Genomic DNA, 22,534 nt, shown 5'->3' with positions numbered 1-22,534 from the left:
GCTCTTAAGCATGATGGCTATTGGATCTTGCAGCTCCAAGATAATCACTGCCTGGTTTGGCTCAATTCACCTGCTTTGAACTAGAGAGCACTTTTACTTTGGCATGTCTTTCACTCTTAGAGGGAACCTTCATGGGCTCTGTGGTCCTCCGTATCTTCTTCTTCTTTTTTTTTCATGCCCCCCCGTTGACCATTTGTGTTGCCGTGTAACTTTTTAAGGTGCTAAAAAAAAAAAAAAAACCCCGCCAGGGAACCTTTTCTTAGCAGAAGACCTGAACGAAGCCACTGATTTGCATCATCTCTCTCTCTGCTTCAGATCAACTGACCCTTCCCTTCCCGGATCCTCCATCTCCACCGACTTTGGCAGCTGGCAGATGGTAACAGGGAGCGGCAGTATACAGGAGCAGACTGACTCCTCCTCTCTTTGCAGCTTCCCAGATGAGCTCCCTAACAGTTCCTTGTAAGTGCTTGAGATCTGTGAATGGAAGGACCCCGCTTTGCATGTTTGGAGGCCTCTGGTTCAGCCCCCGGCATCCTAGAATTAAAAGAACCGGTCCAGAATAAGGCGTCTTCCTAAGATCCTCAGGAGCCACTTACCGGTCAAGACTGATACAGTCGATCTAGGCTTGCTGGCTCGTTGGTCATAGGGTAAGGGTTTCTTACAAATCCATGCCTAGGAAAGTGATAGCTTGGCTGGCAATCAGATTGGCTTTTCCTGAAGTCCCGGGGCCAAATATACGTAGCTCACATGATCTTCAAATACCTGTGGACTTTTACATCCATCAAAATATTTTGTGTGTGTGTGTGTACAAAGAGTTGCGTAAGTAGTAGACCTTGGATGCCTGGATCATACCTGTCCAATTCAAATTCTGTGCCCCACCCCCAAGCCCCATTAGGGGCACACAACCAACTGCTCTTACCCATTTATTTTCAGCATGGGCTTCTTATTTAACCTAGCCTTCCTCGTTATTAACGTCTTTCGTGTAGCCCTTGAGATTGCGAGCCTCATTTCAGGATTTAATTTGTTTAAAGCTGCATCTTCGAGCCAAAGTATTCCCTTGGATTATTTTCTAAGGTATCTCTTCTTAGGCATAGGGATTCTCTTCTCTTCTCTTTCCAGTGCCCTTCACAAAGTCAGCAAAAGAAATAAGCAGTCAGTTGAATCATCTTTCCTTCAACTATTCTTACAATCCAATCCTATGTATTCTGGCCAAGAATTGTTGCAGCCATTGTGCTCCAAAAGGGGTCGGGGAATACACATATCCATACTAAATGCATCTCATTTTAAAAGGTAATGTTCTAAGTGACAGGTCAGGATGGGTGTTATGAGATGACCTGTTCTTGCCTCTTTAGAGGGCAACCTAGCCACTCATCCCCCTTTGCAAATAGTCATCCACGTGCTAATAGATGCTTGGAAAATGCATTTGAGAAAAACCATCTGTAACACCAATCACAGGCTAGGCTTTGTGCTTTACCTGCCCATCATCATTAAGCCTCTTTTTTTTTTAAATAACGTTTTTATTTACAAACAAACACAAACACACAAGACATATAACATAAAAACCTCTTCAACTGCATACAGTGTGTCGATTGGTTACAAGGTCTTTCTGCGCCCTTTCCATAGTCATCACTTGAGCTTTATCAAAAATCACATATTGTCAATCAAATATATTTGTATACATTATTATTATACTTCATTTGTTTGCTAATCCCTATTGTTGCTCCATTTTAAACAAGGTATTCTAAATATGTATCCATTTATATTATAATGTTTCATTATATCATCTTCAATATATCCAATAATAAAGAGTTTTTATATCCTACTCTAAATCATTCTATTATTTTAGCATTGATAACATTCTCTATTGTTTTTCAATTCCATGTTTTTTCCATTATTAGTATCATCAATTCAATATACATGTATACAAATTGTTATAATTGTTAAACATCCATTAAGCATAGCTATTATTACATCCTTTTTATATGAAACATGTTAAATTTGAAGTAAATTTATATTACGGCATTTCATTACATCATCCTGAAATCATCCAATGATATTACATCTTTATATTCTATTCTATATAGAATTGTTTATCTTTTATGAAAAGGTTTTTCAACATCATCTCCATCATATTATCAATCTAGTATATGTAAATGCTTTATTATCATTATTAATCATTTATTTGGCTATAGCTATTATTACTTTGTCTTATACATAGTACTCAAAATTTAAATACATTTAACTGAATTTTATTATGACATTTCATTTCATCATCCTGTATCCTTCCAGAAATAGTGCAGTCCAATATCTCTTGCCATTTGTAGAATCTGTATTCTGTTTTCTTGATAAGTCTTATGTGGACTTCTCTTGACAACTTGTTATTCATTGCATATCTTATAAAGATTTGAAACCCTCTATCTGTTCCTTTCATCAGCTTGACTTTTGTTATCGCTGGTGCTTCTGCCGAAATTACTCTCATTGTTTCTGCCAAATTTTCTCCCCTTTCTTCATCTATATTTTGACATCTGAGATAGAGTTCCAGTTCATCGATCTCTCCTATCCGTATTTCGCACTTATCATTTCCCTCCACTCTCGATTTGCTGTCAGTGTCAACAATTTTCTTATCACTTTCATATGTATCTGTGGTTTTTTGAATTCTGTCCTCAAATTTCATCGTTGTTTTATAAGTATTCTCAACTCTTCCCTTCGTACTTTCTGTATTTTGATCTATAATTTCAAGTCTCTTTTCAGGTCTCTCTGTGATTATTAAGACTTTTTGAATTTCTAGCATAATTCTTTGCAATGTTAGTCCCTTTTCTTCTTCATATTGGGCCATTTCTCCAGGTTATAGACACTGCCACTAAAACATCCAAGGCTTTTGCTAGGTTTCAAACAAATTCATTAAAGTTTTTCAGGTCAAATCTTTCTCTTTCCTTCAAAGAAACACCTGTATAGCCACTGACCATTCCAGTAAACAAAGCCAATAGCTTTTTATTATCAGATGTTACCAAGCCTCTAGCCTCTAGATGGCAGTGTTACATTCTTTCCCTCTGTTTTTGCCTCTCTTTCTAAACTCCGAACTCCGGAACAGAAGAAAAAAAATGTTTAAAGATTACAATCCGGCTGATCCTTGTGAGTAAAGAAACTTTTAATCCACAAATACAAAAAATGGAAGAAGTATAGAGGAAGAAGGGGAAAAAAAGACCAGTCCAGTTTAAAAGTAAGAGGCATTTGTAAAAAGTCCATCCATAGAAAACAAACAAAATTAAAGTGAAAAAGATATCACAATAGTTTTAAACCAGAGTTAATTTGCCGCTTCTTTCTGTCTTCAATTTTATTTTAACTAAGTCTTTTGGGTTTTCTCTTCTCTAATAATAAGGATTTTTCTCACCATTTTGACACACTGTCCCTCCTGTTCTTCTTCCGTTTCAGGGGACTGTCCCAACCTTCTGCAGCCATTTTGACTGCTTCTCTTGTAGCAAAAAGAGCTTTCTCCTGGATCGATCAGGGACTTTGCGATGTCCCTGAGATCAACAGGCCCTGCTCTTCTCTATCACCGTTCCTTCAGAACGGTTTAGATCCAAAAGGATCGTCCAGCAACAGAGATATCGACAGCAATCCTGGAGCTCCAAGATTGCATGTCGTGTCGTTGCGACGTCAAGCCCCGCCTTCCATCATTAAGTCTCTCTTGACTGTTGCTCACCGTCTACATTTGCAGCATCTTACCAGCATTAGTTTAATCACAGCCCTTTTTTCCTCATACTGCAATTCCTGTCCCCTCCATGGAATTGTGCAAAGATACAATTTGAAATTGCTGCAGAACCTCTTACGTATGCCCTATCGTCCTTGATCCGCCATTCTACAACTGCATGCAAAAACTTGGGCCTCATTCTCAAGTGTTATATTTCAATCACAGGGAGTCCTCGACTTAGGACCACCATTGAGGAGCCCAAAATCTCTCTTGCTAAACGAGACCGCCGTGAAGTGAAGCTCTGCCCCATTTCACGACCTTTCTTGCCACAGTTGTTAAGTGTACCTCTGCAGTTGTGAAGTCCATAACCTGGTTGTTAAGTGAATCTATACCATTCCCCATTGACTTTGCTTGTCAGAAGATCGCAAAAGGTGAGGATCGCGTGACCTTGGGATACAGCAACTGTCATAAATATGAGTCAGTTGCCAAGCATCCGAATTATGATCACCTGACCACGGGGATGCTGCAAGTGGTTGTAAGTGTGCAAAATAGTCTTAAGTCATTTTTTTCAGTGCATTGTAACTTCTGACAATCACTAAACGGATGGTTGTAAATTGCAAATCACCTAAAATCCCTAGGTAAGTAAGTGTTTTTTCAGTGAGACCAGTCTATCAGGGCAACCTGGTCTACCCAAATATGGGACGGAGCATCCTGCTTCCACTTTCACCTTTCTGCCCCAATCCAGGACCCTTCGCAGGCAGTCGCTTTCGTGACAAACTTGCCCTGGGTAAGTAGAAGCTAACATAATCTATAGGTAGAACAAAGAAAAACATAGCATCTTTCTGCAAATTTGAATGCATAAACACTATTTGTGTGCCATTTATAGATTCAAAATAAGAAAATGGTGACTATGAGAACTACAATTGTTGGTCACCCTTCCAGTTGATTTGGTGCTATTTTTTAAACTTCTTGAGAAGTCCCAAAAAGGTGACTGGTTTATTAAGCCTGTTATTAGCCAAAAACAATGACAGTTCCATAGGAGAGCCACAAATTCTCAAAAACCTCTGACTCCTCAGTTTGCAATTGCTGTTCTGTCTATTACCTACTACTGTGAGTTTCCCTAAAGTAGCTGTTTGAAAATGAAGGAACTCACTCTTACAAATAGGGGGTGATTATAAGAAAAATATCTAAATGTTTCAGCTAGCAGTCTCAGGGAGAGAAGCGTGTTTAGGAAACGGGAGTTGTGTGGAACTGCTGAAATCAAGGCAATACGTAGAACATCAAGAAAAATATCGGCTAGAACTGCTCCCAAACTGGCCATATCTGCAAAACCGCGCACAAGTGACTCCGAAAAACTGGCTGATGTTGGAATAGATATCAACAAGCCCACATTTTGCAGCATTACCTATACAGTACAATGATCTACATAGGACAGGTTTGAGAAGGAAACTTCCTCTCCAACTTCATCATAAACAGAATCACCTAAAAGCATGCAGAAGACAATCTTGATAAAGCCTTGTACCAATGAAGTTACCACCAATCAGAATAGAGCTGGAAGGGACCTTGCAGATGATCTAGTCCAACCCCCAGCTCAAGCAGGAGGCTCTATGACCAAATCAGACTGATACAGTGGATGTCCAGTCTCTTTTTAAAAACCTCCAGTGATAAAGCACCCACAATTTCTGAAGGCAAGCCATTCCACTTGTTAGTTGTCCTCCCTGTTAGGAAGTTTCTCTTTAATTCCAGGTTGCTTCTCTCCTTGATTCGTTTCCATTCATTGTTTCTTGTCCTGCCCTCTGGGTGCTTTGGAAAATAAATTAACCCCCACCTCCTTGTGACAGCCTCTCAAATACTGGAATGCTGCTATAATGCCCTTTCATTACCCTTTTGATAATGAAACGTCTGCAGCAACCAACCGAGCTCAGAGAGCAGCAAGGACCCCACAATCCAACCCTGACCCACAATTAACCTTCTCTATCCAAACTTTGATAAGCCTGAAATGTTTTAGAATAAAATGATTGGATTGATGAAACAATAGTATTGCCCTTAGCCATGTTCAATATTCTTGCAGGAAAAAAAGGATGAAGCATTTGTCAGTTGTTGGGCATGGAGTTAGTTGTATTATACTTTGAGGTTGTGTGGCTGTTGTGACCCAGGCTTCCCCAAAAAGCACGAAGCAGATTCCTGGTCCCCACAAAATCCCTTTTATTAAACGAATGTGAATTCCTCTCATTCACATTCAGCAAAGGCCTGGTAAACAGTCTTTCAAAGGTGAAGTTATGACCATGGACCTTATCTAGCTTGGAAAGCTGCCATGTAAATATTTCCCAAACACAGTGCTATGCAAGGAAAGACTTGGCACAGAGTCTCTGAGATTCATGGACAGATCTTCACACTCCTGAAATGAATGAATGAACGAACGAACAAATTGTTTCCTGAAAAAGCTCCCTCCCCTTTTGCTTCTCTTTTATTTCCTATGGGAGGGCCATTCACTGTCCAATTGTGGCTTTACTCCCAAGTCGCCCCTGATTTCTTAGCTGTTCTTTTTTTTCTGGCAGCTCTGTGCATGCGCACACTGGGAACAGGCTCCAGCTGTTCCTCTGCCTCACTGCTGTCTAGCTCCGAAGGCAGCTGAGAACTGTCTTGGCACCATCTGTGCCTCCGACTCAGAGCCCTCATCAGAGCCTTCCCCAGGCTCCAGGACTGGCCCATGTTCCTCCCCAACCTCCTCACTGTCCGACTCTGATGCCAGCTCCGCTGGCGGGCCACAACAGTGGCAGCCAGTGGCCCAGGAAATACCATGAGGTTGAAAGGATGAATAGACTCATCTAAATATCAGCATATCTTAAGAAACTCCTATCCCTATGGCCAGTGTAGACATTAAAGCTGAAAAGACGTTGGGTATTTCAGCAAAAGAATAATCTGAAAGGTATCTCCAAACATGAAGGTTCGAATGGCCTTCACAGTTCCCAGACGTGAACAGGACTGAAAGGTCCCAGTCGTGCTTTGAACGCAAAGTGACATAAGAAAATCTTTCGATCTGGAAGAATTAGGCAAGGAAGAACAGAGGGGAAATTCCCCCCCAAAAAGCAATAGGATTCTTAGATGGTGACAGGAAATGCTTGGAAGTTATTATTTGTTCCGAATGAAGTGTCTTAATGTAGCTTAACTATTGCACCTAAATAATAGTAAGTATGCATTCAATTTTGCAGAAAGATGTTACATTTAATTTTTAACCATATAGATGATTGTTGTGGCCCAGCAGGAGCCGTTGGAGCTGCCACCAGACTCCGATAGCGAGGGTCCCTATGGGTTGGCTCTGGAGGATGTGGAGGACCCTGGACAGGGTTCTGACTCCGAGCAGGGATCAGAGAGGCTGGTTGGCCACCAGGAGGCACCTGAGGCATGGAGCAGTGGTGAAAGCCAAAGGGAGGGTGCTCCAGATGTTATGCCTTGGAGCAGTGGGGAGGAGACAAGGGACAGTGAGTCAAACATCAGCAGTGAGTTGTTGGATGCTCGTTACCGGCGTGCTAATAGGCGTCAGGAGCAATTGTGCAGTTAAAAGAGGTAATTGCGCTCAGCTGATGATAATTAGACTCCTCTCCAGACTATAAAAGGACTGCTTGTGCACACGCCCTTTTGCAGAAGTCAACGCATGAACTAATGTGGGAGAACAGTCTTGTCAGCGTGGCAGGCTGGTTTGCTGCCAGTGTTTGTCAGTGCCGAGTTGTTATGAAGGCTTATTTGTGTTGGATTGCTGCCAAGGACCTGTTCTGTCTGTAAATAAATCCGGTAACTTATCTGTGGCTCGGAGTGTGTGTGTTGGTGGTGGGGTCAGAACAGATGATTATTTCAGTTTCTGTTCGCCTAAGGGGTTCATTGAAACATAGGACCAAGGGGGATCAAAACACGTGTGTGCCATTGCAGCTTTGGTACCCAAGCATATTGTACCCTACTAATAGAAGGGATAGTCTGGGTCAGTGGTGGGCAACCTTTTTTTTCAACTGAGCCAAATCTCGCCAAAACCACGATTGAAATTTATTTTGAGAGCCACATTTTTAAAACCGAAAATACATAGGATGGTACACTGTTTTTAGTTTCAATAAACTCTGGCATTTGAAGCATGCAAGTCTTAAAGCTGTCAAGTTGCAAGACCCTTGCACCCCTAACCCTTTAGAAAAAAACCCAGGGGTCTTCAAACCTGACAGCCTTAAGACTTGTGGACTTCAACTCCCAGAATTCCTCCTCCAGTCATGTTGGCTCAGGAACTCTGGCATTGAAGCATGCAAGTCTTAAAGCTGTCAAGTTGCAAGACCCTCGCACCCCCAACCCTTTAGAAAAAAAAAAACCCAGGGTCTTCAAACCTGACAGCTTGAAGACTTGTGGACTTCAACTCCCAGAACTCCCAGAATTGAAGTCCACCAAGGGCATCAATCATATTAGCCCAGGGTTCTGCAAAATTGGCTCTTAAGACTGGTGGACTTCAACTCCCAGAATTCTGAGAATTGAAGTCCACCAGTCTTAAAACAGCCAACTTTGCAGACCTCTGTGTTAGCCCAAAGCCTGGCGCTGGGCGGGCCTTGCTCCCCCATTGGTGGAGCCCCAAGAAGCGAGGAGGGAGAAAAAGAGACGGAGGCCAAGGAGCTTCCCCCCCCCACCCCCTCCCAGCAAAAATCTAACCGGGGAGCCGGACGGGCTGTAGCAAATTAGCCGATCACGCCGCCTGATCACGCCTCCTCGCTTCTCGTCCCCGCCCGACTTCAGGATCCTCCCTAATCATTGTGGATCGAAAAGAAAAAAGGGAAAGGGGTGCTTGTTTTGAAGTGCCCGAGAGAGGGGAGCGGGCGCTTCAAAACAAGCGCCCCTTTCCCTTTTTTCTTTTCGATCCACAATGATTAGGGAGGATAATAATCCGGCACACAGAAGAGCCGCATTAAAATGTGTAAAGAGCCGCTTGTGGCTCGCGAGCCGCGGCTTGCCGACCACTGGTCTGGGTAGTAGGTAGTTCCAGTTGCTATCCTCTTGAGAGGCTTGCCGTGCTGAAGTGCTTCGTTGTAATGAAGAATGGATGAATCTGAGTTAGGAAAATCTTTCAAGAAGAAATTAACAGACCATAATACTCTTACTCTTGAAGAAGCTAATTAAAAAAAAATTGGCTCGGTCTATAATGTGAGCAGAAGATACACTACCCTCAGCACAGCTAGGATAAGCTGAGTGGTATCTTCAGTATCTATCTGGGCGGCATTGACCTCTCTCGGCTGTGTCTTACAAATTTGAGAGATGGGAAGAGTAGCATTGTTCTTGCTTCAGATAATTGCATCTCTCTCTCTCTCTCTCTCTCTCTCTCTCTCTCTCTCTCTCTCTCTCTCTCTCTCTCTCTCTCTCCCTCGCTGCCTCCTCGAAGGGCTTCAAGTTTTGATCCTTGTGTTCTGTTGTAAAATTGGAATTGATTAAATTCCAAGGCTACTTTGTTGTTCTGTCATTCTGCAGAGGTGGCCTTAGGATAATGACTTCTAGGAAAGTTTGATTTATGGAAGGCAGCATTCATACTAAAACAATGAAGCTCTGGATTACCCTAAGGTACTCCAGTATATCATTAACCCAACAATTTAGCATTGGATTATTTACCTGGAAAGAAGATGATGGTCTAGGAGAGTGCAAGATCCTTCTCCTAGTCCGGTTGAACCCTATTTAGACTCTTGTTAATTATCCTGCTTTAGCATTGATAGTTTGGTTTCCATTTTTTCATGTGAATGTCCCCAATTCACACCTTTGAACCTGTGTGCAAACTTACAGACCCAAACCCACCCTTTTGAGTATTTTTATGCTGTTCACATCTTTTTTTAAAAAGATAGGCGCAAAAAATGTGTTGAGGAAAGTGTGTGTAAACATGCAGGAGAAAAAAATACTTGTGAAAAAAATTATATCCTGTGAAATATGCACCAAAAGGGGCATAGGCTGGGGGAAAATTCACACAGATTTCATGTATTGAGGAATTATTAACTGCATAGATTAAAGCAATCCACAAACTCAAGCAAATAAGAAGAAAGGAAATAATGTGCAGATTGACATAGGATCAGGCTAAGGAGGTGCATGACATTGAAAAACAAGGTTTTTGTTTGAGCACAGAACAAAATGCAACTCAAAACCTTCTTCTGGTTGAGTTTGCTGAGTTCCATTAAAACAAAACTTAAAATGGGTTCAGTGTTTGATTCCAAAACTTAATATCAGGCAGAATATTCAAAATGGCACATGTTGAAGTTGGAATCCCCTTTTAAAATCTGTTTTCTATGACATCGCTCGAATCACCACCACTCAAAATATCTACCTTTTGCTCCAATGTGAAATCAAAAAATAATATTAGGTTCTGATCTCAAAATGAAAGTCTTGGAATCCATAAGTTTTGTTTTGGGTTTAAAATATTTCTACCAAAGATGCTAGGATTACAGTGAGCCAGATGCTATGGTAGGAGAAAAAAGTGAGTGAAATAAATAAGAATATTATTTTTTTTCATCTTTAATTTTCTGTATAGAGGACTAGCTGATAACTCAATATTGTTCAGGTGTTTTTTTATAAGGGGAAAATGTCTGGACCAAACGTAATTTCTAATGTTGGAATTTCCCCCTTACCAGAGAGAGCCCCCTTGTGGAGTACTGTGAAGCCGTTACCATGGCAACTCCACTGTGCTGTACAGTAGAAGCCATTTTATGGCAGTACATTAGAAGCCATTTGAAAGCACAACAGGCTGTATCATACCCCCCCCCCCCCAAAGGAATGTTAGGAGTGTCTTACCCCCACAGTTTTGTTTCCAGAGTGTAAGTCATCTGTGTACCAAGTTTGGGTGAAATTGCTCGAGGTGTTCCAGAGTTATGCTGGAACATACACACACACAGCCATTTTTATACATATAGAAGACAGAAAACCAAATGCAGTATTTCTTCCTAGGGAATGTATGGACCTTACAAGGTTTCAGAAAGCCCCTTTGAAGCCTTTAGTTTGACAGGGTTGGCATTTCTGTTGATATTCTGGTCACTCTGTAGAGCACAGATATGATTCGAGTAGCTGATCCCAGAGAACTAACGAAATGCAGCAGTTAAAGTATGAGCCTTCAAGTCCTTAATCCTACTTTAAGTCCACCCACAGCTATGGATGACTGGGTTAGTCTGTCTTGCTATCTAACCAATCTCACTGACAGTTGTGAGAGGAAAATGTTAGGAATGCATGTTATATGCCCATCACCTTTGGCTCCTGAAGGAAAGTATGGATCTAATCCAGCTACATTCAGAAGGTCTTCTTTCAGTCCTTTGAAATTCCGGAAAGATTTGGAAAAACTGCTAGGGATCAGGAGCCTATGTGGAGTTTCCACTGTCCTACCTAAATAGGCAAGCAAACCGAAGAGCTGCTAGTGAGCCTGCTTCTATTTATTGACTAAGATGTCAAACAAAGAAGCCATTATTTCCATTGCATTCTGAGACAGAACTAAGCTAAGATAGGAGAAACTTTGAATTCCCAAGAGGCTCTTTGGGGCAAACAGCAGTCAAAGAGGAGGTGATGGCTAACCATTCAATCAGAATAGAGCTCGAAGGGACCTGGAGGTCTTCTAGTCCAACCCCCTTCTCAAGCAGAAGACCCTATACAATTTGAGACAAGGGGCTGTCCAGTCTTTTCTTAAAAACCTCCTTTAAAAAACCTGAAGCACCTACAACTTCTGAAGCTGTTCCGCCGGTTTCCTGTCCTCACTGTTAGGAAGTTTCTCCTTAATTCCAGGTTGCTTCTCTCCTTGATTAGTTTCCATCCCTCGTTTCTTGTGCTTTGGAAAATAAGTTGACCCCCCCCCTCTTCTTTGTGGCAGACCCTGAAATATTGGAAAACTGCTACCCTGTCAAATCCCCCCACTCCCCCCGGGTCCTACTTTTCTCTAGATTAGCCAGATCCAGTTCCTGCAACCGTTCTTCATATGTTTTCGTTTCCAGGCCTTTAATCATCCTAGTTGCTCTTCTCTGCATTTTCCCCAAAGCCTCCACATCTTTTTTTTTTCTAATGCGAATGCAACATCTTTTCTTTTCTTTTCTTTTCTTTTTTTGTAATGTATAAACTGGATGCAGTGTGATCTTATTAAGGTTTTATAAAACCTAAAGGTTTTCATGCCTGCAGGATTCTCCCCTTAAATATTCTTGCAGGGTACGTTAATCTGGAATGGGTGGGAAATGTTGAAGTCCATTAGAGGGTCCATTAGTCCCCCTTGGTGCTTGCAAGTTGGAGAGCATGTGCTCACTGAGTAAGTAGTTGGCGCTCCTTTCTTCTTAGCCTCTGTTTTCAGGCAAAGAGATGCCTCTGGTGTAAACAAAATGCTATCAGGACATGGTGTCCTTATTCAGAACCATATTCCGAAGTCCCACATAGCTGATTCATAAGCCACTTTATGTCTTTCCATTTAAAAAAAAAGTGTGCCGAAAGGCATCATTCTGCCTTCTCTCTCTCTCTCTCTCTCTCTCTCTCTCTCTCTCTCTCTCTCTCTCTCTCTCTCTCTCCCTCTCTCCCTCTCTCTCTCTCTCTCTCTCTCTCTTTTTTTTAAAAAAACTACTCCCACCCCCCGCCCAATCTTTTTAAGCCGACAGTATTGTAATTCTCTTACAATACTAGGCCTTGCATGGAGGAAAGCAGCTGTTGTGTTCTGAATGGCAAGTCTTTTTCAAGGAGCCAGTACTGGGAAGACAGATGTGGGAAATGCATCAGTAGCAGCTCCGTTGTCCTTGAACCGACAACATGGAGCTTGGAAAAAAAATGTTCTGTTCCTGAAAAGCCTTTTAAGTGAGATGATGTAGGTCAGTTTGTGCCGAGGTTGAAATCAGAGAATGTGCCGAGACCCGCCTTGAAGAATGGTTGATAACGTTCATTGTCCGTCTTCCCGAACTGGTGTCTTTTAACTGAGCTGGAACTAAACTCCTAGACTTCTTATAGTCTGCAATCCCAATCCAGCAGGATACGGTAGGTCAGTGATGGTGAACCTATGACACACGTGCCAAAACTGACATGTTGTGACGTTTTGGGTGACATGGCAGCGTTCACCAACACTCAACAACAACTATACTTGAAAGCACACCCTGTCCTCACATGATATTAGTGGACCAGAGGAATGCCGTCGATATAGTTTACTTAGACTTCAGTAAGGCATTTGATAAGGTAGACCATAACCTACTACTAGATAAGGTAGAAGAATGTGGGTTGGACAGCATCATCACCAGATGGATTCGTAACTGGCTGACCAACCGTACTCAACGTGTAGTTCTCAATGGAACTGCATCTACATGGAGGGAAGTATGCAGTGGAGTACCCCAAGGTTCTGTTTTAGGCCCAGTACTCTTCAACATCTTTATCAATGATTTGGACGAGGGGATAAATGGGGAACTCATCAAATTTGCAGATGACACCAAGCTAGCAGGAATAGCCAACACTCCAGAAGATAGGCTTAAGATATAGAAAGATCTTGACAAAATTGAACATTGGGCAGTATCTAAAAAAAATTCAATGGTGAAAAGAGTAAGGTTCTACATTTAGGCAACAAAAATGAAATGCACAGGTACAGTATAGGTGGTACCTTGCTCAGTAGTAGTAACTGTGAAAGGGATCTTGGAGTCCTAGTGGACAACCATTTAAATAAGAGCCAGCAGTGTGCAGCAGCTGCCAAAAAAGCCAACACAGTTCTAGGCTGCATAAACAGAGGGATAGAATCAAGATCACGTGAAGTGTTAATACCACTTTATAATGCCTTGGTAAGGCCACACTTGGAATACTGCATTCAGTTTTGGTCGCCACGATGTAGAAAAGATGTGGAGACTCTAGAAAGAGTGCAGAGAAGAGCAACAAAGATGATTAGGGGACTGGAGGCTAAAACATATGAAGAACGGTTGCAGGAACTGGGTATGTCTAGTTTAATAGAAAGAAGGACTAGGGGAGACATGATAGCAGTGTTCCAATATCTCAGGGGTTGCCACAAAGAAGAGAGAGTCAAACTATTCCCCAAGGCACCTGAGGGTAGAACAAGAAGCAATGGGTGGAAATTAATCAAGGAGAGAAGCAACTTAGAACTGAGATGAAATTTCCTGAAAGTTAGAACCATTAATCAGTGGAACAGAAAATGCCTCCAGAAGTTGTGAATGCCCCAACACTGGAAGTCTTTAAGAAGATGTTGGATCGCTATTTGTCTGAAACGGTATAGGGTTTCCTGCCTAGGCAGGGGGTTGGACTAGAAGACCTCCAAGGTCCCTTTCAACTCTGCTATTGTATTGTATTGATATTCAGAGGAATGGGGTATGTGTTACGTGTTTAAAATTCAGGCGCTTAGCAACTGACTCGTATTTATGATGGTTGCAGTATCCTGGGGTCACGTGGCCACCTTTTGAGACTTTCTGACAAGCCAGATTCACTGAACAACCATGCTACTAACTGAACAACTGCAGTGATTCACTTAACAGCTGTGGCAAGTGAGATCGTAAAGGGGGGCAAAGCTCACTTAACAATTGTCCTGCTTAGCAACGGAGGTTTTGGGCTTAATTGTGGTCCTAGGTCAGCGATGGCGAACCTTTTTTGGCTCACGTGTCATAAGGAGGGGGCGCACAGGGGGGTCGTGCACGGGCGTGCCACACCCATAATGCAACATGCAACCACCACCACCACCCGTGCGCATGCGTGCATGAGAAGCGCTACCCCCCATTTTTTGCATGCTTTTTTGGCCCACCTCAGGCTCTAGAGGCTTTATACCAGCCTGGGGAGGGCGAAAAAAGCCCCCCGCCCTTCAGGAGGCTTCCCTGAAGCCTTTGGAGGGCAAAAAACGATCCTACGAGCAAACCGGAAGTCACTTCCGGTTTGCTTTTAGGGCCGGTTTAAGCCCTCCGGAATCTTCAGGGAAGCCTCCTGAACGCTCCGGAGGGCTTAAACCGACCATACGAGCAAACTGGAAGTCCGTTCCTGAACTTCCAGTTTGCCCATAGGGCCATTTTTTGCGCTCCAAAGGCTTCAGGGAAGCTCCTGAAGCCTCTGGAGGGCCTCCAGGGGAGGAGCCTCTTTTCGCCCTCCCCAAGCTTCTATAAAGCCTCTGGAGCCTGGGGAGGGCGAAAAATGCCTTTAAAAAAGGTTGAACTCAGCTGGCCAGCGCGCACATGCGCACTGGCCAGCTGACAGGGCAACGCCTCGCATGCCCTGACAAATGGCTCCGTGTGCCACCGGTGGCACGCATGCCATAGGTTCGCCATCCCGGTCCTAGGTCAGGGATTCTCTGTAAATTTACCTCTTTGGGATTTTTGCTTTTACTCTCATACCCGCTCCATAGAGGTTTAGTTCAGGAAGGTCCATTAGTACTCTTGGTAAATTAGGAATCCTTCCTAATTGCCTTACAATGTACTTTACCTGTAGGCCAGCCCCTATCTGGAGTGATGAATTCAGTTTTGGAATTAGAGGTGTAGTTTTGCCTAGGCGAAAAACCATCTTGTGGCCCCTAAGAAGACCATTTTGACAAAACATTCTTAGAACCCACCATCCTATGTTTAATCGTTTTGGTCAGTTGGTGGATAGGTTTCTCTCCAGGCACATCTTGAAAGGAGAAGATGGGCTCTGATGAAAGCCATAACGGTGAAAAACAGAAGCAGATTCTGTAGCATTCAAAGTTTTGCGGTGAATGCCCGATTACAAATCAGTTTCATTAGAGATTTTGAGAGCCCCAGAAGGAAGAAATGTGCTTGGAAAACAGATGCTGTATTTAGTGTGAATAAGAGAAATTGTTTTCTTCTGTGGTGGTGGGGGGGGGGGGAGAGAAAAACTTCTGGGGGCGGATAGATCTTTATTTCTATTGATTTATTAAATTGATACTCTGCCTCTATCTGATTGGATTCTAGCCAATAATTTATATACACAGTGTGTGTGTGTGTGTTGGAGGTGATTCATTATATGATACTTTTTAATGTGTTATGTATTTTATGATGTGTTATAAAGTTGAGACTTTGGGAAAAGTGCAGAGAAGAGCAACTAGGATGATTAAAGGCCTGGAGACTAAAACGTACGAAGAACGGTTGCAGGAACTGGGTATGGCTAGTCTAGTGAAGAGAAGGACCAGTATTTGAGGGGCTGCCACAAAGAATTCTCCAAAGCACCTGAGGGGAGGACAAAAAGCAATGGGTGGAAACTAATCAAGGAGAGAAAGAACCTGAATTAAGGAGAAACTTCCTAACAGTCAGAACAATTAACCAGTGGAACAGCTTGCCTCCAGAAGTTGTGGATGCTTCATCACTAGAGGTTTTTAAGAAGAGACTGAAGAGCCATTGCTCTGAAATGGTATAGGACCAGGATAGTAAACCTATGGCACATATGCCACAGGCGGCACGCGGAGCCATTTGTCAGGGCACGTGAGGCATTGCCCTGTCAGCTGGCCAGTGCGCATGAAGCCGTCGCTGAAACTTCTGGTTTGCTCGTAGGGCCATTTTTAGTCCTCCGGAGCCCTCAGGGACCCTCAGGAGGCTTCCCTGAAGGCTCCGGAGGACTAAAAACGGCCCTACGGACAAACCAGAAATGACTTATAAAGCCTGTGGAGCCTGGGGAGGGCAAAAAAAGCATGCAAAAAAGGGGGGAGCACTGGTCATGAACGCATGCACACTGGTGTTGCGCATTGCATTATGAGTGTGGCACACCCACGTGTGATCCCCTGCACTCCCCACTTTTGGCACGCAAGCCAAAAAAGGTTCGCCATTACTGGTATAGGTTCTCCTGCTTGAGCAGGGGGTTGGAAGGTTCCTTCCAGCTATATTCTATTCGATTGATTGCATATAAAATAATACACTATATTGCCAAAAGTATTCGCTCACCTGCCTTTACTCGCATATGAACTTACTGTAAGTGACATCCCATTCCTAATCCATAGGGTTCAATATGACGTCGGTCCACCCTTTGCAGCTATAACAGCTTCAACTCTTCTGGGAAGGCTGTCCACAGGGTTCAGGAGTGTGTTTATGGGAATTTTGGACCATTCTTCCCGAAGCGCATTTGTGAGGTCACACACTCATGTTGAACGAGTTTACGTGGCCTACCACTTCGTGGCTGAGTTGCTGCCGTTCCCAAAGACTTCCACCTTCTTATAATACAGCTGACAGTTGACTGTGGAATATTTAGGAGCGAGGAAATTTCACGACTGGATTTGTTGCACAGGTGGCAGGCATCCTATCACAGTTCCACGCTGGAATTCACTGAGCTCCTGAGAGCGACCCATCCTTTCACAAACGTTGGTAAAAACAGTCTGCATGCCTAGGTACTTGATTTTATACACCCGTGGCCCTGGAAGTGATTGGAACACCTGATTCTGATTATTTGGGTGGGTGAGTGAATACGTTTGGCAATATAGTGTATAATAAAACTTTGCCGGGCATATGACTCAAAGGTCTCAGAAGGCCTTAACAATTTTCTAGAATGGGCCGTTCTCAGCTTGGGGGAGATAGGCTGTTATTTAGGAAGGAAACCTTTACAGCAGTGTTTCTCAAACTTGGCGACTTTAAGTCCTGTGGACTTCAACTCCCAGAATTCTGGGAGTTGAAGTCCACAGGACTTAAAGTCGCCAAGTTTGAGAAACACTGCTTTACAGGAATCTCCTCCTGTTCCATCATATTCCTTGAAAGGGGGAGACCTTGAGTAAGTGCTCTCTGCCTATCTAGGGTTCAGTGGGCCAAATTTATTTGGTCAAGGTGGTCTGGTGTATCTACCCAAACTCCAGGCTACATAGCAGAGGTTAACCTTTTTCTAAAGGTGTGCCAAAATTGTGTGTGCGCACTATAGCACGCATATGTGCATGATCCCCCCCACCTGGGGGGGGGGAGTTTTCACCCTCCCCAGGCTCTGGAGGTTTTCCTGAAGCCCTCGGGAAGGCTGAAAATCAGCTGGCCAGCATGTCGGAGCTGAGGGGTGCCATGCCGGAAAATATGGCTCCGCTTGCCACCTGTGGCATGCGTGCCATAGGTTCTCCATCACTGCTATATAGCAACCAAACATGCATATTCCATTTGGGGACACACTGGTAACCAATGCAGCAGTGACGTCGCATGTTATTTTGAGACTGGCCAATGAGCATGTGGGCCACCCTATTTTGGTCCAGCTGAAATTTCCAGGGGTTTTTCGAGGGTAGCTGCGTGTAGCTAGAAGGTGATGAGTCAGGAATGGATTGTCTTCCATCCATCCTGTTTACCCCATATCGTGTGAGGTATGAGCTGAAACCAGACCAAGATCTTCTTGGCCACAGCATCCCCCTAACAGAGGCTATGAAATGGGTTTGGGATAGGCAAAGGAGGCATTATTTATGGACATTGACATCTGGTTTTAGTGGAAGACAACGCAAAGAATTTGGGCTGCTCGGTTGTAGCTGCTGAGTAGGCCCTTGAATTAGAATAGTGGATTTGGTGACGTGAGAGAGATACCATCTCTGTTTTGAGACGTTTCATCTTGTAACAGGGAGTTCCATCTGCTAATCCTGCAGTCACGATGGGGACGCTGGAAAATAAATTCCTTTTCTCGCATTCTCTTTCTCTCTGTCTCTCTCTTTCTCTCTCTCCTGACTCCTGTGTTTGTGAAGCTGACAGGATAAATAGCAAACCCAGTTGGCTGCCATTCTGTTTGGACTTCTGTTTTTTTTGTTTTTTAATCCAAGCCTTCCACCGTATCCTCTCGCTGCTCTTTCCGGACTCGAAGCTGGTGGCAGTGGGTGGTTTTCTACTGCTTCCATTCAAATTAACAGTGCCGGTTTCTAGCCTGCGAAACACTGGGGAGATGAAAGGGAATTTTTGATGGGCAGGTTGGTGCCATACCCTTGGGATGACCTCTTGGGAGGAAGGCCTGATTCTCTCTTTGAGAGAAAGAAGGGAGAGCTGCATCTTCAAACACAGTAAAAGATGTTTATTTTTCCTCCCCTTCTTAAGACATTTAGAACAGATGCCTTTGAACTGTAATCTCCCTTAGCGTTTCTCTCATCTGGAATGAGTTGCTTGCTTTTCTTCCTCCCCCTTCCCACCTCCCCCCCCCCCATTAGTACATAGATCAGGTGGAGAGGAGGCAGGCCACCGAGGGGAAACCGTGGCCTTACTGCACATAAAGCAGAACCTCTCCTGTGGTTCTTGGCTTTTCACAGAATGGCAGAGAGGAGGGAATAGATTTATGCTCTGAGGTGCAATTGGAAATCCTTGGGCTTTTCTCCCTTCCTCCTCCTCAGTCCTCCCACTCTGGAAAGGATGCTCCCAACTTGAGCCTGGTGGAGGGAAGAAGAGTCGCGCGTGGCAAATATTGGAGCTACGGGCCAGCAGGTCTCATCCCAAAAGTTCTTGGATGAAAGCTCAGCCAGCAGGACGGAGCACGAGTCGCTCTTCCTGTCTCCTGAAGAGTGTTCCCTTAGAGGGTGGAGGAAGGAGGCAACAGATTTGTTTGGAGGAGGGGGGCACTGCCTTTCCCCCCACTGCTTCCTCTTTTTATTCAGCAGCAGGAGAGGGCAGGTGGAATGCGAATCCTGTGGGGCCGGCGTGGCAAATTGCAAGCAAGAGGAAAGGTTGGGGGAAGGAGGCTTTTCCTACTGAGCAGTAATTGGTCAAGGACGTGCAATTTCTGGGTTCAACTTGTTGGCTGTCACATTCTCCTCGACTCCTCGTGTATCTGTGCTTTTCTTTTCTTTTTTAAAAAAAGAAGGACTTTTCCAAAGTAGGCTTAACCCATGCCCACCCAAAGCAGCTTTCATTTTCCACTTCCTGTGTTGCCTTTTGCTTGCAACTTCTTCCTAATCCGACGTGTAAAATCCAGGGGTCTTTGGGGGAGAGAGGGGGAGGAATAGCTCAAGTCATAGGCAGAGGCGGATTCTCTTCTCTTCGAACCCCTCTCAATTGTAGTGGTGGCATCGCAGGGGGGAAAAAAACCCAAAAGAAACCCAGAAACAGGACAGTATTCCTGGGGAATTTCAGCTTCTGCTTTTGGACCATCTCCTGATCATAAACTCCATTTAATTATGCATCAAGGTGCATAAAACAAATGATGGAGAAGCCACCTGCATCATGACAATTCTGTGTCTCTTCTTCCCCATAAGAGGTCTAGGAAATAACTATGAATAGTTAATTATCTTCTGAGCTACATCAGTATCTCTAGATTGCAACTGTTATATTGTGAGCTCATGTTTTGAGACGGAGCTGTGAACCAGAAACCCACCTACCCACCCACCCCATTTCAGGGGTTGAGACCCCGTTAGGCAGCTATAACCCCATATCCACCTCCCCTGTGAAATAATATAGGATAGTGGCACAGTGGTGTACGATCAGCGTATGGATTTTATGTGAAGTTCTTTTTGACCCTCTTAAACATTATTATTGTTATTCTTACAGGCTGGTGACTCTGACCGAGAGGGAATCCCGGCTTCAGGAAGTGCGCTCAACGTTCTTGTCTACCTACAACAGCACTGTGGGGCTGAAGTTGGTGTCGCCAAGCTCATCGGGAGCCATCGGGGGCCTCCTGGAGCAATTTGTTCGGGGCGTAGGACTCAGAGGAAGCAGTGTCCTTTGACATTTCATCTGCCCGCCTACCACACTGTCTAATCCCACAGGTGAAGGAACCTCAAAGCCATGTGACCCCCCCTCCCCCCCAAGTGCCAGCTCCTGGTTTGTGTCAGAGCCCTTGGCTGCCAGATCATCTTCTAGACGGCTGCCAGACATCCAGCTCTTCTGGGTCCATCTGACTGACTGGTGTTATTTCAAGCTGGGCTGATTTCCACTGGAAACAAGGGGTCCTCTCCTCAGTCTTTTAGGACTTGGCAAGCACTGACAAATCACCAGTAAAATGTGTCAAAACCTCCTCGTTCTGACTCTTTGTGTGTATGTTTGCTTCCCCTTTACCTACGTCCTGTTCTGAGTTTGGCCTGGAATGGCTCTGAAGATTTTTTTAAAAAAATGCTACTTAGAATGTGAGTTCTTTGGGGTGAACAAAGAAGCTGCTAATGGAGGTTCAGGGGTTCATTTGGGCTCTTCAGATCAGCTGCAGAATTATCTCCAATTCTAGGCAACCTAGGAGTTCTGGCACCAAGAAATCTAGATCGCATTAGTTTGATCGTTCATAGTTCCGTACCTGTGAGTCAAGCTTGCCTATTTTGTTTAACTCTACAATTTCATTATTTGGCATAATTTATTTTGGGATTGCTAATCATGTAGCGATGGAACTCTTCCTATGTCATCCCACTCACTGAAAATCTGATTTAGCTGTTATTGCGGCTGCCGAAATCTCGGCAGGCAATACCCATTTGCTTTTAAATAATGCTTGCTTTCTTTTTTTCTTTTTTGCTTCACATGAAAGCTGAGATTTTTTTCAGGAAGCATGTTCTCTAGTGCCTTTCCTGTACCACTGAAGAAATCAATTATATTTTAATGCTAGCCTAGATAAGAGTGCTTTTTTCTGCCTTGAGTATAAGGTCTCACATTTAAAAGGGGGGGAAAGTAAAATATAAATGCTCTCTCTCTTTTTTTTTTCTTGCTTCTGAGCATTGAACTGCCCTCCCATTTGGTTGGAACTCCGGAGAAGAAACTTGCTGTAACAGTATGATGTATTAATATGTAAAGCAGCACTTTTTAATTGGAATAGCTCTCTGTATTTGCTATTTGTCAGAGATGCAAGATTGCAGTTACCTTGCCTGTGCTGGGTGGGGAATTATGGAGTTTGAAGTCCAACGCCTCTGAGATAGCTGGAGTAGATGACTTATAGATATCTCTATCCATAGATAGTGTATGGCCCTCAAGAGGTTTCAGACTGCAATCGTAATTTTTTAATTAGAATAACATAGTTGGACGGGACCTTGAAGGTCTTCTAGTCCACCCCCCCCCCTGCTTAGGCAGGAAACCCCACACCACTTCAGACAAATGGATATCCAACATCTTCTTTAAAACGTCCGGTGTTAGAGCATTCACAACTTCTGGAGGCAAGTTGTTCCATTGATTAATTGTTCTGTCAGGAAATTTCTCATTAATTCTAAGTTGCTTCTCTCCTTGATTAGTTTCCACACATTGCTTCTTGTTCTACCCTCAGGTGCCTTGGAGAATAGTTTGACTCCCTCTTCTTTGTGGCAGCCTCTGAGATATTGGAACACTGCTATCATGTCTCCCCTAGTCCTTCTTTTCATTAGACTAAACATACCCAGTTCCTGCAACCGTTCTTCATATATTTTAGTCTCCAGTCCCCTAATCATCTTTGTTGCTCTTCTCTGCACTCTTTCTAGAGTCTCCACATCTTTTCTACATCGTGGTGACCAAAACTGAATGCAGTATTCCAAGTGTGGCCTTACCAAGGCATTATAAAGTGGTATTAACACTTCACGTGATCTTGATTCTATCCCTCTGTTGATGCAGCCTAGAACTGTGTTGGCTTTTTTGGCAGCTGCTGCACACTGCTGGCTCATATTTAAATGGTTGTCCACTAGGACTCCAAGATCCCTCTCACCGTTACTACTGTTGAGCAAGGTACCACCTATACTGTACCTGTGCATTTGTTTTTCTTGCCTAAATGCAGAACCTTACTCTTTTCACCATTGAATTTCATTTTGTTAGATAGTCCCCAGTTTCAAGTTTGTCAAGATCCTTCTGTATCTTAAGCCCAATTCCCAAAGTCCCTTACCATAGATCACGCAGAGTGAGATTCATGGGAGAGCACCAGGTGTAGGCTGACAAAGCTGCTGCCGTGTTCTTCCTAAGATGGAGCCACTGATGAAATCAGGTCACATTCTTTCCTGATGACCCAATCAGTCTATTCCTTCCTCTTGATTTATATAGCCTCGGTAATGAAGCTTATTAATGGCAG

The 22,534-nt window shown here is 43.7% G+C and overlaps 1 protein-coding gene across 2 annotated transcripts in view; it reads left to right on the top strand.

Annotated features, from left to right (window-relative positions):
• Positions 1-20,545, top strand: part of MTMR14 (myotubularin related protein 14) — a 136,184-nt gene extending 115,639 nt beyond the window's left edge. The window contains exons 18-19 of one of the 2 annotated variants that reach the window (XM_081945170.1): positions 316-459; positions 20,080-20,545. In XM_081945170.1, coding sequence (XP_081801296.1) covers positions 316-459; positions 20,080-20,257 — 322 coding nt within the window. In that variant the 3' untranslated portion in view covers positions 20,258-20,545. The remainder of the gene's footprint in view (positions 1-315; positions 460-20,079) is intronic. The other variant, XM_081945171.1, reaches the window with a different exon arrangement.
• The last annotated feature ends 1,989 nt before the right edge of the window (positions 20,546-22,534 follow it).

This window comes from Natrix helvetica (genome assembly GCF_964273705.1).
Source record: "Natrix helvetica genome assembly, chromosome: 1".
Lineage (NCBI taxonomy): Eukaryota > Metazoa > Chordata > Lepidosauria > Squamata > Natricidae > Natrix > Natrix helvetica.
The sequence above is the reverse complement of the archived record's forward strand: the minus strand, read 5'-3'. Positions and strand labels throughout refer to the sequence as shown.